We start from the raw sequence: 14373 nt of genomic DNA on the forward strand, positions 1-14373 counted from the left end.
ATCTTTGGTGTGTTTACAGTCTTGAGATTGCGCCAGCCGTGTTGAGGTAAAATCAACTTGAAAGTTTTTTGCGATTGTAAGTAAAATTTTATTGTCTAATATTCAACGTACTGGACATGAAGCTTATGTTTTTTCAGAATAGACCTTTATATTATCTTAAAGTATGTACTTTTACCTACCGCGTGCAGTAGCTAACCTTACGAATATCTCAAACGTGTCGGACATGAGGCTGTTTGAAGTAAAAAAGTGCCCTTGGGGCACGTTGTCACGAATTTGATGGGGCACGTTGTCACTACAAAAATAACACGTTAATTTAAAAATTTTAATGTCATAGGTGCAATTGAGATATGGTGCGCTCCTACAAACGGAAAACTGCAAGAGTAGTCGATCTCGAAGTAATTCGTCTTGCTGTTAACGATGTGAAGGAGAAAAAAGGTTCAGTTCAAACTGTTGTCAAGGAATATGGAATCAACTATCGAACACTTTATCGATATTGTGACAAGTTTGATGCACCGCAGCAACGAATCGCATCACTAGAAAATACAGCAGAAACCCCATCTCCGCCTCGAGATTCAGGTCAAGAGAAATTATCAAGGGCATTTGTTCTAAAAAACGTCTCAAAAACTCCAGAAAGTTTTGGTTATGCCAAGCCGAAAATGGTGAATATTATATTTTTTCAATCACCCCTATGGTAAAGAAACAAATTTTACGTATGTACTTTCTTACAAATAGGTTTTCAAAGAAGAACATGAAACCAAATTGGTGGAATACTTGCTCAAAGCATCTGATATATACTTCGGTCTTTCTCCGAGGGAAGTAAGAAGATTCGCCTACATTTACGCTAAAGCCTGCAAATGCAATTTTCCTCCATCCTGGACAGAGTGTGAAATAGCAGGGGCTGATTGGTTAACAAGATTTTTGAAGAGGCACCTAACGCTTTCAATCAGAGTGCCTCAGGCTACGAGTTTGTCTAGAGCGACTAGTTTTAATCGGACGAATGTAGCGTTTTTTTTTGAAAATTTAACAACTGTTTTAAAACGCATTAACGTTAGTGCGGCTGACATTTGGAACGTTGATGAAACGGGAATAACAACCGTTTAAAAACCGGAGAAAGTCGTAGGTCGTCGAGGTTATCGGCAGATAGGTAAAATGACCTCCGACGAGAGAGGCACACTTGTAACTGTCGCAGTTGCTGTAAATGCTGCCGGAAATAGCATTCCACCGTTCATCATTTTCCCGCGCAAAAAGTTCCAATCCCACGTGACGCGAACCCCTCCGGGTGGATGGTTGAGGAAAATTTCATCAAATATGCCGAACATTTTGTTGCTCATGTTCGTTGTTCTAAGGAACATCCCTGCCTTTTGTTATTGGACAACCATGAGTCGCATATGTCGCCGGATGTTCTCGATTACTTCAAAGAACATGGTGTGACACTCTTATCTTTCCCTCCTCACTGTAGCCATAAGCTACAACCTCTCGATCGTAGCGTATACGGGCCTTTGAAAAAATACGTTAACACTGCTTGCGACTCATGGATTTCGACTAACAAACGTCCCATCACCATTTATGACATTCCGAGTATTCTCGCAACTGCTCTTCCTCGAGCAACGACACCAGAAAATATCACAGCCGGATTCCGAGCAACGGGCATTTATCCTCTGGATCCCGAGATATTTACTGATGCAGATTTTATGCCGTCTTATGTTACTGATCGACCTGCTCCTTCTGCGCCTCCAACTGAACCCCAAATTGACGCCGGACAATAATCTAGAAATTATAAGTGAAACTGAGCCCGTAAACGAACCTGAACCTGAGCATCAAATGAACAATGAAATAGATCCTTAACCATCCACTTCTGCCGCTCATGACCCAATAAATGAAAATGAGGCTCCTCTTTCGGAAACTCTCCGACCTTATCAAAAAGCAGAGCCAAGAAAAGAAAGTACGAGGGGTCGAAAAAAGAGAAAATTGGCGATTCTAACGGATTCACCCGTCAAATCTCAGCTACGCAAAGAAAAAGAAGAATCCAAGAAACAAAAAGCTTTAATTGTAGAGAAAAAGAAACGTCAATCGACAAAAAAACCGAAAATTCTCCGCGAAAAACAATCGGCCGAAATTGAACCAAAAAATCGTCCAAAAAGAAATGTAACTAAGAAAACCAACTATTGCGAATCTTCGGATGACGAGTAAAAATATTTTGTTTAATCACCGACATAATTATAAAAGAAAAAATGTTTATCAATAAGTTGCGCATTCGAGTGGAATTCTTGCCTATTTAGATTAAGACAAAAACTTCGTGCTTTTTGTACTTTTTTGAAATAAAATAAATGTTTCTGTGAAGGATTTTACTTTTTTACATTGCAGCGCACTATAATATATTGATATTTACGTTGTATACAGTTTGGATTACATTTTGCATGCAATTACATTTGATGTGACAACGTGTCCCGGTCACGGGGCACGTTGTCACAAGCGACCTGTCGTTATTTATTGTTATGTAACAACTATAGAGTAACAATCACACAAAATTCGATACTGTCCAATTGAAGCTGAGGGTTCACTCGAAATTTTGGCATATCAAAGTACTCTTAAATATTGAATGTAAAAAATACAAAAAATATTGAACAAAATGTGTGACAACGTGCCCCGGTCTACCCTATAATTATTGATTGAATAAATCTTTTGCACCAAAAACAGCGAACGGTTTTTAATTACCCCTGTTTCATTCACGATTGGATTATAAAATATATTTTTAATTAAGAAAGTTACATAAAAGCGCATCTTTCCGTGCCAGTTTGCAATAACGCCGCCAGGCGGCGCATGATGGTAAGACTAACTCGTAAGTAAATTTCAGTTGGGGGCTAATATAAGCAGGCCTCCGGCGAATCAAAATTATCACATCCGCGAGACATATTTTTGCCAGCGATACAACGCAAAGCTCACTCAACACTGCTGCGATAATATAGAATATAGATATACAAAATAATATTTTCCAAAGTAAGATGTAAAGATGTATATTTTTTAAATATTAGAAAAATCTTTGAAACTTGGAACAATTATTGCTAGTTGGGTTAAACGTATTTTATTTTTTAAAGCAATATTTCTAAAAGTTTTTACAAATATTATTGAATATATTTATTTTCAATTTTTTAAAAATATTTTTCTGACATAATTTGGCGGACATACAAACATTCTAAAAATATTTTTGTAAATTATTTTAATCTTTCTAAAAAATATTTTAAAAATATTTTAAGAATATTTTGTACTGTATGGGTAATAACATATGAAATTCTTGTATAATTTCTATAAAATTTAATTGAATTTGGAAACAAAATTGCATGTTTTTTACGAATATTTTCTTCGAATTTAAATAAATTTCGATGAAAATATTCGTAAAAAACATGCAATTTTGTTTACAAATTTAACTAAATTTTATTAAAATTATGCTGAAATTATGTTAAAGTTATGCTGAAATTTCGCTGAGAAGTGTTTTAAAACGTGGAATAATTTCAGAAAATTTTTCGAAAATCAGCGATAACGAATTTTTCAGCAAAATTTTTCTAGCATGTTATGTGTCCGGGGAAAAAACCTCTTATTTGTTGATATAAGTTGATATTAGTTTATATTAGTAGTTATATGATTATATATACATATATGATCATATAAGAAATGAAAAATATAATCTTAAACAATATTATATGGCCATATATGCGCATATATGATTATATTTATATACCCGGAAAAAATACCTCTTATTTGTTTATATTAGTAGATACATAATTATATATGATCATATAAGAAATGGAAAATTATAATCTTAAACAATATTATATAATTATACATATATAAAAATATATGATTTTATATATTCCATGAAACCTTTTTAAGTATAACCTTTTTAAGTATACATAGACATATATGGTCTTATATCCCAGATAACTTGTATGTTGCATAAGACGTCGGAAAGATATCGTAAAGATATCTTAAGATATCTTAGTTATCTTAAAGATATTTTTACGACGTCTTATGCAACATGCATGTTATCTGGGATGCTTGTATATTATCATGTCTGATCATGTAAAAGTATATTTATAAGGTTAAAAATAATTTGTGACGACAACGACTATGTCCTCACGGTCTCGCCGGCCGCGCGGCCGTGAAGGAGCGCGCCACCACTTTTTTTTCCTACTTACTTCCAAATCTCTTTAAACGCGCGATAGGACTCTACGTAGAAACCCAGATGGTAGCTCGACCAAATAATTTCTCCGAATATGGGCGCTAGGTGCGATTTCTCGCACCACGATACTCTAAACGAAATTATCTCAGGCGTGAGTCTATCGGTTAATCGTGGTTGGAAGGGGAGAGGGAGCGCAGCGCAATTAACACACCAGATTGATAATAAAAATATAAATATATTTAGGCAACGTGGAAAGCATGTGGAATGAGATAGAAAGATTCAACGGCGAACTAGACGAATCTGAATATGCGCAACGTGTCACTCCACGAGCGCAATACACATTCCCGCCGAGTTACACAGCAATCCCGTTCTATTCCATACATCGATGATTCCCGACTTGAATCGCAACGAATCCCACCCTGACAATTAAACGCGAAATCACCGAGACATTTACTTACGACGAAACGCACGAGCATTCCCTTACAACTAACGCAATTTACTTACAATTAAACGCGACATAACCGTGAACTATCTCATTCACGACGAAACGCAAGAACATTCGCTTACAACTAACGCGGAAGTAATCGAGAACGAGTCACGCACGACACGCTAACGGTCTCACGAGTATCGAGACTCTCATCTACGTGAACGCAAAATAATCGTGAAATACTGACAAAGTCTTGTGAACGCGACTTTCAAATGGCTGTAACTCAAAAGCTAATCATAGTAAGTCGATGAAATTTGAAACTTTTCATCAGGGACACAAGTACTACAACATATTCAAAATTCAAAAAATTGACTAAAAACGGTTTTTTTTATATAAATCGTATGGGATCCTTTGGATAATGAATAAGAAGTTTCAAATATTTATTTTACTTTCTTGTCAAAATTAAATAATTTTTATTTAAAATATTTTTCCCAAAAATTATCATTTTCAAGTTATTTATACACATACTATGTTATATAAAAAGCTTTATATTTATTTATTGGTAAAATTCCACAATTTGGGCCTATACGAGAAATCAATTGGGAGGAGGAAAATTTTATGTATTCTTGCTCTCTAAATCCAAAACTGTTGATAAAAGTTGAGGATCGTTACTTATTACAAAGTTATTAACAAAGACAATATAATGAATAATAGTATATTGTTACGTCCTGCGAACTCCCCGATTTCCCTTTTTCGCGGAAATTCCTATGCGCCTAAGATAGCCCTTAAGATTAGGATAAGTAAACTGAGCACGGACAGTTATCGATCGGCGAGTGAGCTTCGATCTCTTCACATTCCTTTTTTTTTAAACCAAACTACCTATTTGCTTAGGCGACTAAAAGCGACCTTCCAGATGAATTACTGATAGACGGGACATACGTGATCGGATTTTTATCAACTTTGCCTGGTCCATAACTATAAACCCGGCGACACGACGCGTCAAAGGGGCCTTAATCCTAGACGGAGTTTGATGAAGATCTTTATTGCATCGAGCGAGCTTTCTAAAATTGCTCGTACGATGTTTCCGACAAACAGAAACAAGGTCTAAGACGTGCCCGTAAATACACGTGGCGGAAGTTTCTGTTTTCATTGAACCTACTATTAAGATTGAGAGGTATGCATCGTCTGTTAACACAAAAACAGGGTCGCGAGATAAATAAGAGACCCAGAGCCTAATAAAACAGAAATCGGCAATAATCGAAAAACAAAATGAGTCACTGGAAGAGTCGATGAGTTGCACCCCTAATAAGACAGTGGGGGCCTTACGAGACGACTCACCAATAAACAGCCGTAAAAATCGATAACCGTATCTAGCTCCCCAGAATAGGCAAAAACTAAAAAATCCACCTTTTGGGTGAGAAACATTTCGCCAATAAAAAATCCTCGAAACGAAAACCAGACACATCCTACACGAAATCCACCCCTTCCATCCTTTGAACTTTCCTATATAAATCGCGACATCACGGGGGTCCCTCTTTTATTTCAGCTTTCCTTCAGACAGTTCACCTCTTCACCTCGGTTCATCTCTTAGAACAGTATCACATTCAAATTCGATCTTGAGTTTTAAGTTAAAATCTGTGCGCGAACCTAAACTCATTGAGTATCGACGAGAGCCTATTCACAGGACCCAAAAGAATCCAGCTAGATTGAACGCAACAAGTCATCAAGTAGTAAGTCCCGTAATTCTTTTCTCCTTTTCGGGTTATTGTTCCCCTTTCTATCCTTTTATTTTAAAAGTGGTCTATCAACTATCGGATCCTCGGGAGTTTATTAAGTATAACGATTTTATTAGCATCGCGGGTTTGGGTCGATCGGCGTAGGCATCGGATTCGCGGCGGTCGTTGGCGTTGTTGCGGGTCTGGCTGACTTGTCGGCCTTTGACTCCCGGCGTTTTTGTCGCTGTCGCAGACTCGGCCGGTTCGCTGTCACCTTAAGCTCGTAACAATTTCCTTTTTTTATTTTATTTTGTATACTTCCGAGCGGGTCTGAAGAAGATCGACCACTGCATAAGTAAAATTATTTTAGTGGACCCGGAAGTTCCATCCCTTTGAAGGCGGAATCTCCGCACGATCCTCAAACGAAAAAGGAATCGTCGGAATCAGCAAGCGCGAAGAAATTTAAAAAAAACTAGTGTCAGAGTTCCTTCGTCAAAAACGGGAGAATGCCGCGCGACGGCGGCTCCACCCGCTCAGCCGGAGGAGCCGCCGTCGCCGCCTCCTCAATCACCCTAACTCGCCTTCTCGCCCCCTTTCCTATCGCGTGGTTCTCGACACCCCCGATTCCTCGCCCTTGTTTGAATTTTTCTATTCTTCGATTTGCCCCGGAGAATTACCCGACTCCCCCTCCTCTGCACCTTCCTCCCACCTAAGTCCCATATACGAGAGATCGTATACCCCTGTTCCTTTCGAGGAACTTTTCAGAGACCCATCTCCAACGTTGTCCACTACCTCGAGCGCGCAGATTCTCGAGAAAAGTCCTCAACACCCACACTTTCTTTTGAATATACCCGCTTATTTTCCCCGCTATACGGATCAAATTCCTAAAGGGACTCCTACCACTGGTCCTGGGGAATTCGTCATAGACGAACTCCGCTCGCTCATCCTTAGGGAGAATTTTCACCACTCTATTCCGTCTTTATTCTTAACCACGAATATCCCTACCTAATTCCTGTCAGCCTTTTCTACAGTATATTCCACCGTTCCACCGTTACCTTAGAGGAGATAATCGATCCCGAGGTAATTACGTTAGATTAGCTTATAACTCATCCGTTAGTATAAATGTTATTTATTTTAAATTTTATATGTTTTAATTTAATATGATACATACACATATACACCACACTTAGTTAAACAATTATCTAATTCAATGCCAATCTCGATTGTAATAATAGCGGACAGGATGTCCATTTCCAAATAGGTTTTTCCTTAGAAATCTTGCCCGACCACCTCCGGATTTATGTCACACCCGCGGCTTCTCTACACGCATACACCTCACACACACCATTTCATGCGCGCATTTATATCTATAATGACTTTCTGTTTGGAATGCTCCGTTTTTTGTTTTTTTTTTTATATATCATCTATTTTAATTACAATAGCTGTTTTAATTTGTTGGGAATTGGGCAAATGTGAATTCACGTAATTATTGGAAAACTGGCAAATTTATTGTTGAGCGAAAAATTATGCGTGTTACACGTGTCGGATCACGGACTTGAGAGAGAGAGAACGAGCAACGCAGTGCTCGTAATTTTTCAACACTCCCACTCGTCGTATATATTCACTATGTTCAGGCCTTTGATGTTCTTGACAAAATTGTCTCTCGTCAGCGGCTTGGTGAAGACGTCTGCCAGCTGCTTGTCGCTAGGCACGTATTCTACTGCAATAGTCCCTGATTTATTTGTCTCTCGAACAAAGTGTAACTGCACGTCGAAATGCTTTGTTCTGGCGTGCACTTCAGAATTTCTTATCAGTCTTAAGGTGCTTTGGTTATCGATGCGTAAGGGGGTCGGACCCACCAACTCTTTGTTGACATCCTTGAGCAGTTGACAAATCGACAGCGTGACTACCTTCTTCTTTCTCTGATTGCGCCAAGTTACTGGTCCACCTCCCAGGGTAAAGACAAAACCAGTTGTCGACTGATGGGCTTCTGCACCAGCAAAGTCTGCGTCTGTGTACCTGGTCAGCGGTGCCAATGTCTCGTATACGATTCCAAAAGTCTGATGTCGCTTTCAGGTATCTCAAGATCCGTTTAACTGCTGTCACCTGCTCGGTCCCTGGATTCTCAAGGAAACGGCTGGCAACTCCCACTGAAAAAGCAATATCAGGTCTGGACACTAATGCTGCATACAGGAGTGATCCCACGGCCTCACGGTATGGGAAATTCACCTTACTCTCATCTTGTCCCTTCGTGAGCTTCACGTATGCATCAGCTAAAGTACTTGCTGTAACTGCGTCTACCAGGTGGTACTTTGATATCAGTTTCTTGATGTATGCTTGCTGTCCGATGCACATCCCCTTCTTGGCACGATCGCTTCTTATCTCCATACCCACGTAGTATTGACAATTTCCGATTGTCAACTCGAAGTTTCTCTTCATGTGGCTCAGCAACTGATGAATCAATTCGGTGCTTCTTGACAGCACTAAGCCGTCATCCACGTAGAGCAACACGTACAGTTCATGTCCATCAACTGTTCCATAAAACACGCATGGGTCTGCTTGACTCGGCACTAGATTGAACTTCTTGAGACAGTCAGTGAACGTCTAGTTCCACGTTCTCGAAGCTTGCTTTAAGCCATACAGAGCTTTCTTCAGGCGGCATACTAGCTTTGTGCTGTTAACGTTGAGTCCTTTTGGAACCTCCATAAAAACCTCTTCGTTCAGTTGAGAACGCTGCCTTGACGTCAAACTGGACAATTTCCAGATCCTCTTCTGTTGCGATACACATCATGATTCTCACTGAGTCATACCTGACTACAGAGGAAAATACCTCGCCGTAGTCTACTCCTTCGCGCTGACTGAAACCTCTGGCGACTAAACGTGCTTTCGCTTTGGTTCGGTTGAACCGGCCACATTTTTTACCTTGTATGCCCATTTGCACGTAATAATGTTTCGCCCAGGTGGTCGTGACACGAGCTCCCAGGTTTCGTTCCTTTCAAGAGCTTCGAACTCCTCACTCATCGCCTGCTTCTACTTGGCCGCATCTTTTGAGTTCATAGCCTCTTCATAGCTATTTACTTCCTCAATTATTGCGCAATGCCCTTGCGCCCTCGTACCAATCTGGCTAATAGATGTAGGATCGCAGATTATAGCGTTCCTCCCCGGTTCGGTCTTTGACGGCGTCAGCAAGTTCATCAGCTGTTCCTACGGCTCCATCGGCTTTGTCTCCATTCGTCGCATCATCCACTCCAACTGCTTTCTCATTCTGCCGTTCCACCCTCTCGTTATCCTCTTCATCGTCGAGATCAACAGTTAGTGTCTGCTCCTCGTCCAATAACCTTTCGGCTGTATGATCCTCATCAAACTTGACATTACAGCTGACGATCAGTCTTTTTTTTATCGAATCGTACAGTCTATAGTTTTTTGACGTTGACTCGTAGCCTACGAGGTATGCCTTTCTGGGTCTTGCGTCCCACTTCTTTCTTCCGAGCTCCTTTGGTTCGTGTACGTACGCTTCTGTGCCAAAAATCTTCAAGTGGCTCAGGTCTGGTTTCGTACCAAACCATTGCTCAAAAGGTGTCTTGTTCATGTTGCAAGAATTTAGGCTTCTATTCAAGATATATACGGCAGTTTGGATTGCTTCAGACCATAGACTTGTTTGAAGGCCACTCGCTAGCAGCATCGTCCTCGCTGACTCTTGAATCGTCCGATTCTCTCGCTCCACACGGCCATTCTGCTCTGGTGTATACGGGGACGTTCTCTCATGCAACACACCTCTTTTCCGTAATAGCTCGGCGACTTTCCCGTTGACGAACTCCAGCCCGTTATCCGTTTGGAGGGATTTTACCCGGTGTCCAGTCACGACTTTCACTGCCTTCAGCTGATCATCGATCCTGCTACTAACGTCAGATTTATGCGCGAGGAAGTGCACATAGCGAAAACCTGTGTCTTCATCTTTAAATACTAAGAGGTATCTGTATCCTCCCATTGACATCACATTTATGGGACCACAGACATCTGCGTGAAGTCTTTCGCCCGGCTGACATTCGCGCTCTTTCACTGACGGATGAGAAACTCGATGCATCTTTCCTACAGCGCAATCTCCACAAAAGAACTTTTCTTCGTCTGAGAAAGACACCGTCCACAACTTTTTCTTTACCATGTCTTTAACTACGCTCACGTTTAAGTGCCCGAGTCTTTGGTGCCATCTGCGAAGTGACGCTACTGTCGCATTGTTCGCCACTATTTCTTTTTTTAAACAAAACCCCAGTCGATACTGGTTCAGACTGTCCTTGACACCGATCACTGCGATTTTTCCGGATGTCGCAACTTACAACCGCGCTCGCTTTCAACCATCACGAAACCTCGTGACGTTGCTGTTCCAGTGGAGAAGAAATTTGGCCCGAGACCAGGCACATACTGCACATTTTCTAATACACACGCTTCCCAACTTGCACTATTCCACATCGACGCCATTATCGTACCATATCCACGAATTGGGAGCTTCTCATTACTTGCAACTCTAACGTACTTCCCTGAAGAGTTTTCATTTAGTTCGCTAAACCATTCTTTTCGGCTTGTCATGTGTTGCGACGCACCAGAATCAACAATCCACACGTCCTTCAGCGCGACATCCCGAATTTCACTCGGCATCACTACGAAAGCAACCGGCTGTTTTTTGTCCGTGTTTACCTTCTTTCGTTTTTGTGGACATTCACGATGCCAGTGTCCTATTTCGCCACAGTTATGGCACTCTGTAGATCTTTTTTGCTCGGCGATTGAAACTCGGTTGTCCTTAGAAAACGACCTTGGCTTTTGACCAGATCTCTGTGCGGCAAACGCCGCGTCATCTGCGCCACTGGTTTTATTTAACTGATCTTCTTCTTGTCGTAGACGTGACAGCAGGTTGTCCAGATCGCGCCTTTCCCTGATGTTGTATCACACCGTCTTGAAGTTTTGGAAACGCGGCAGCAGGCTACTGATGATTCTTGACATTTTTATGTTGTCTGATAGTTTCTCTCCCTGATCTTCAATCTCCGAAGCGAGCTTCATGACTTTGGATACGTAGGTCGTAACTGACTCGCCCTCGGTCATTTTTAACGCAAAATATTCCTCGTGGAGGGTCATAACACTCACTTCACTTCTCTTAGCATAGATTGCGCCGAGTTTATCGTAGATTTGCTTCGCCGTTGAACACGTCAGAATACGTTTTGCGCTTTATTACTTTCGAGGGGCGAGATTAGTAAAGGCATTGCTTTGCCATCGTTGATGTCAAAAGCGTCTTGCTGTGCCGCTGTCGCACCGGCCGGCACGACCTCCGTCACATATTTTGTCAGCCCCTTTCCACGCAGAGCAGCGTCTACTTGGAACTTCCATAGCTTGTAGTTGCTGTTGTTCAACTTGTGTACAAACGAAACTTGCGTCGGCTCACCCATCATTGGTCTAAGCTTAGACAACAACTGCGCTCTCCACTGTCTTCATACGCGTGTGCCACCCGTTATACGTACGCGGCCGAACTCACACGATCGGACGGTTGAACGATACCGCTGTACACGTGCACGCCAGGCTGTCCCTCACGCTCGATCACGTGCACACACGACCTCACAGCAGTGACGGTATCCTTCCAGTCGCGACAAAACTCACACCCTCAGATATTCGCGAAACACTCAAAAATGCTTTCTACACTTTCCAGGCGTGAGGCGTGCTGGGCCCATAACCTGTTGGGAATTGAGCAAATGTGAATTTACGTAATTATTGGAAAACTGGCAAATTTATTGTTGAGCAAAAACTATGCGTGTTACACGTGTCGAATCACGGACTTGAGAGAGAGGGCGAGCAACGCAGTGCTCGTAATTGCTGAACTCGATGGTCTCTAGAATCACTGACTAGGGATTTAGGAAAGTCTCAGCGCTCACGCGTATGCACTGTACACGCGAGTATATACGGCGTATTTTTCAAGATAATTAATTTTTTTCTTATGTAATAAATGTATCTTATTTAAACAAAACGCAAGAACCATTTATTTGCTAGATTAAGACCTCACACCTTATACCTCTCTCTCGAAATCGCACGAGGTCCGATCTTGAGTTAAAGAGATTAAATTCCCTGACTCAAAAGAGGACCGACGATCGCACCGCTCACGGAAGGCGTCTTAGCGTCTCTACAGACGTTGACCCTTTCTGAGCCATTAAAAGTGCGTTTGGCTCGCGCCACGCGCTTCAGAGCGTTTACCTGCGAGCGACATTGTAAGTCTGGTTGCGTCCTTCCTTACCCCTACCCCTCTGGTTAGCCTTTCCTTCGCTTCCCAGTTTTCTTATCCTAATCCTGGGATTGGACATAATAGTATGTAATTCTATAATACCGTATGTAGACAGTGGGTTCCGCCTGCCTCTGCGGGAGGCTCCACCTTAAAAAAAAGTAACCTAACCCAACCTAATTGTTGTGTGGGTGGATCACACATGTATGATCTCACGGTAAATATTTAGTATTAGGGAGCCACTCTCAATTCTCATAATTTTGAAATATGCCCCAAATAGCAAAGTGTGTCTGAGCAAAATCGCGCAAACCTGTGATTGCTTATAATGCTGGCAACTTGCTGTACATTTACTTCAATTGATTTCGAGTAATTTAATATTTGAAGCAACACGCAGGCAATTGGATATATGTATTGCCAGCAATTTGTCGGCAAGAGAGCAGCATCAAATTTATTTCGCGTTGCTAACAATATGACAGCATTGTGTGATCCTATGAATTATTACAGCAACATGACAGTAACAGCTCGAATTTTAAATGAGATGATTTTATACTGCAGCATAAGTTGCCAAAAAGTTGCTGGCAAGTTGCTATACAAAATTGTTATATTGTGAAGACATCAACTTGTCGACAAATGCGGACTCAGTTGCCACAATTCTGATAGCAACACATACTATGTTGTCGGCAACATGCCAGCAATAATGCAGACACGTTGCTATCTGGGTGTTATCAAGGACATGACTTTGAGTAACTTTTCCTTATAACTTAATCGGCGTTTATTGCTTATTTAAGGTAGTTAGTCCGTGACAATACTGTCAAAAAGTTAATAATAGACAAATGACATATACTATTTGGCTGGGATTGTCCGCGTTACGCATGTGTGTGTAAGAATCTTATATGTACATGTATATAGACACTAAATTGTGCTTTTAGATTAGGTTTACTTCAAAGCTAACTTCAAAGGTTAGCTGTCATATGCGTCCACCGCTAGTATCATAAATTGTGTACTTTAAATATATATCAATTACTTTGAAACTAGACGGTCAAAGGTCTTGTATTTTTTAAGTATATTTTTACAAATCTTTTCTATTGTCTTCTTGTTTTTCATAAAAGTTACAAGAGTAGTTTGATCGCTACAATTAGAAACGTGGTATCGGAAGGCGTTTTCGTATCTGTAATACATGTAAAATGTACTAACTTTGATTTTAATTATCTCAAATTTGGTACGGTAAATTTTTTTCTAATTGCACAGGTAAATTGTGTTTACATTAATATACTATTCAAATTTTATGAGGTTTCCAAGAAAATGAGTTTACGGACTAACTATCGTAACAGTTATAAACAAAAAAAATTTTTTAAATATACGAATTTGTGTCAATACTAAGAGAAGTAGTTTGCTGATATGTATGAACAGTACACATATAAGAGCTGCTGCCCCTTTCGCACAAGCAGGGGTGGGTGGGGATGAATCTCAGTTAGCGTGGAAAGTTGAAAATTGAACCATACAATGATAGACTTTGGTTCGCCTTATAAGCCGAGGTGGGGTGGGGTGAGGTGGACCTCGCGCCGCATGAATGATTTTCTGGACAGCATTATACTTTCCACGCAAAGCGAGGTCCACCCCACCCTACCCCACCTCTGCTTATAGGGCGAAACGAGGTCTATCATTGTACGGTTCAGGTTTTTAACTTTCCAGGCAAAACAAAGTCCATCCCCCGCTTATATATGTATTGTCTATACACACATATCAACAAATTACTTTCCTTAGCATTGACACAAATTTGTATATTTTTCAAACTTTT

The 14373-nt window shown here is 40.8% G+C and overlaps 1 protein-coding gene across 1 annotated transcript; it reads right to left on the reverse strand.

Moving 5' to 3' along the window:
• Positions 1-7914: 7914 nt before the first annotated feature.
• On the reverse strand, positions 7915-9340 carry LOC112468471. Its single transcript, XM_025037667.1, has 5 exons — positions 9242-9340; positions 8984-9091; positions 8549-8923; positions 8426-8469; positions 7915-8338 (listed from the first exon to the last, which is right to left on the reverse strand). Exons 1-5 carry the CDS (start codon positions 9338-9340, stop codon positions 7915-7917), a joined length of 1050 nt encoding a protein of 349 aa, XP_024893435.1.
• Between the last annotated feature and the right edge of the window lie 5033 nt (positions 9341-14373).

Source organism: Temnothorax curvispinosus, unplaced genomic scaffold (genome assembly GCF_003070985.1).
Source record: "Temnothorax curvispinosus isolate PA1 unplaced genomic scaffold, ASM307098v1 QBEX01018516.1, whole genome shotgun sequence".
Lineage (NCBI taxonomy): Eukaryota > Metazoa > Arthropoda > Insecta > Hymenoptera > Formicidae > Temnothorax > Temnothorax curvispinosus.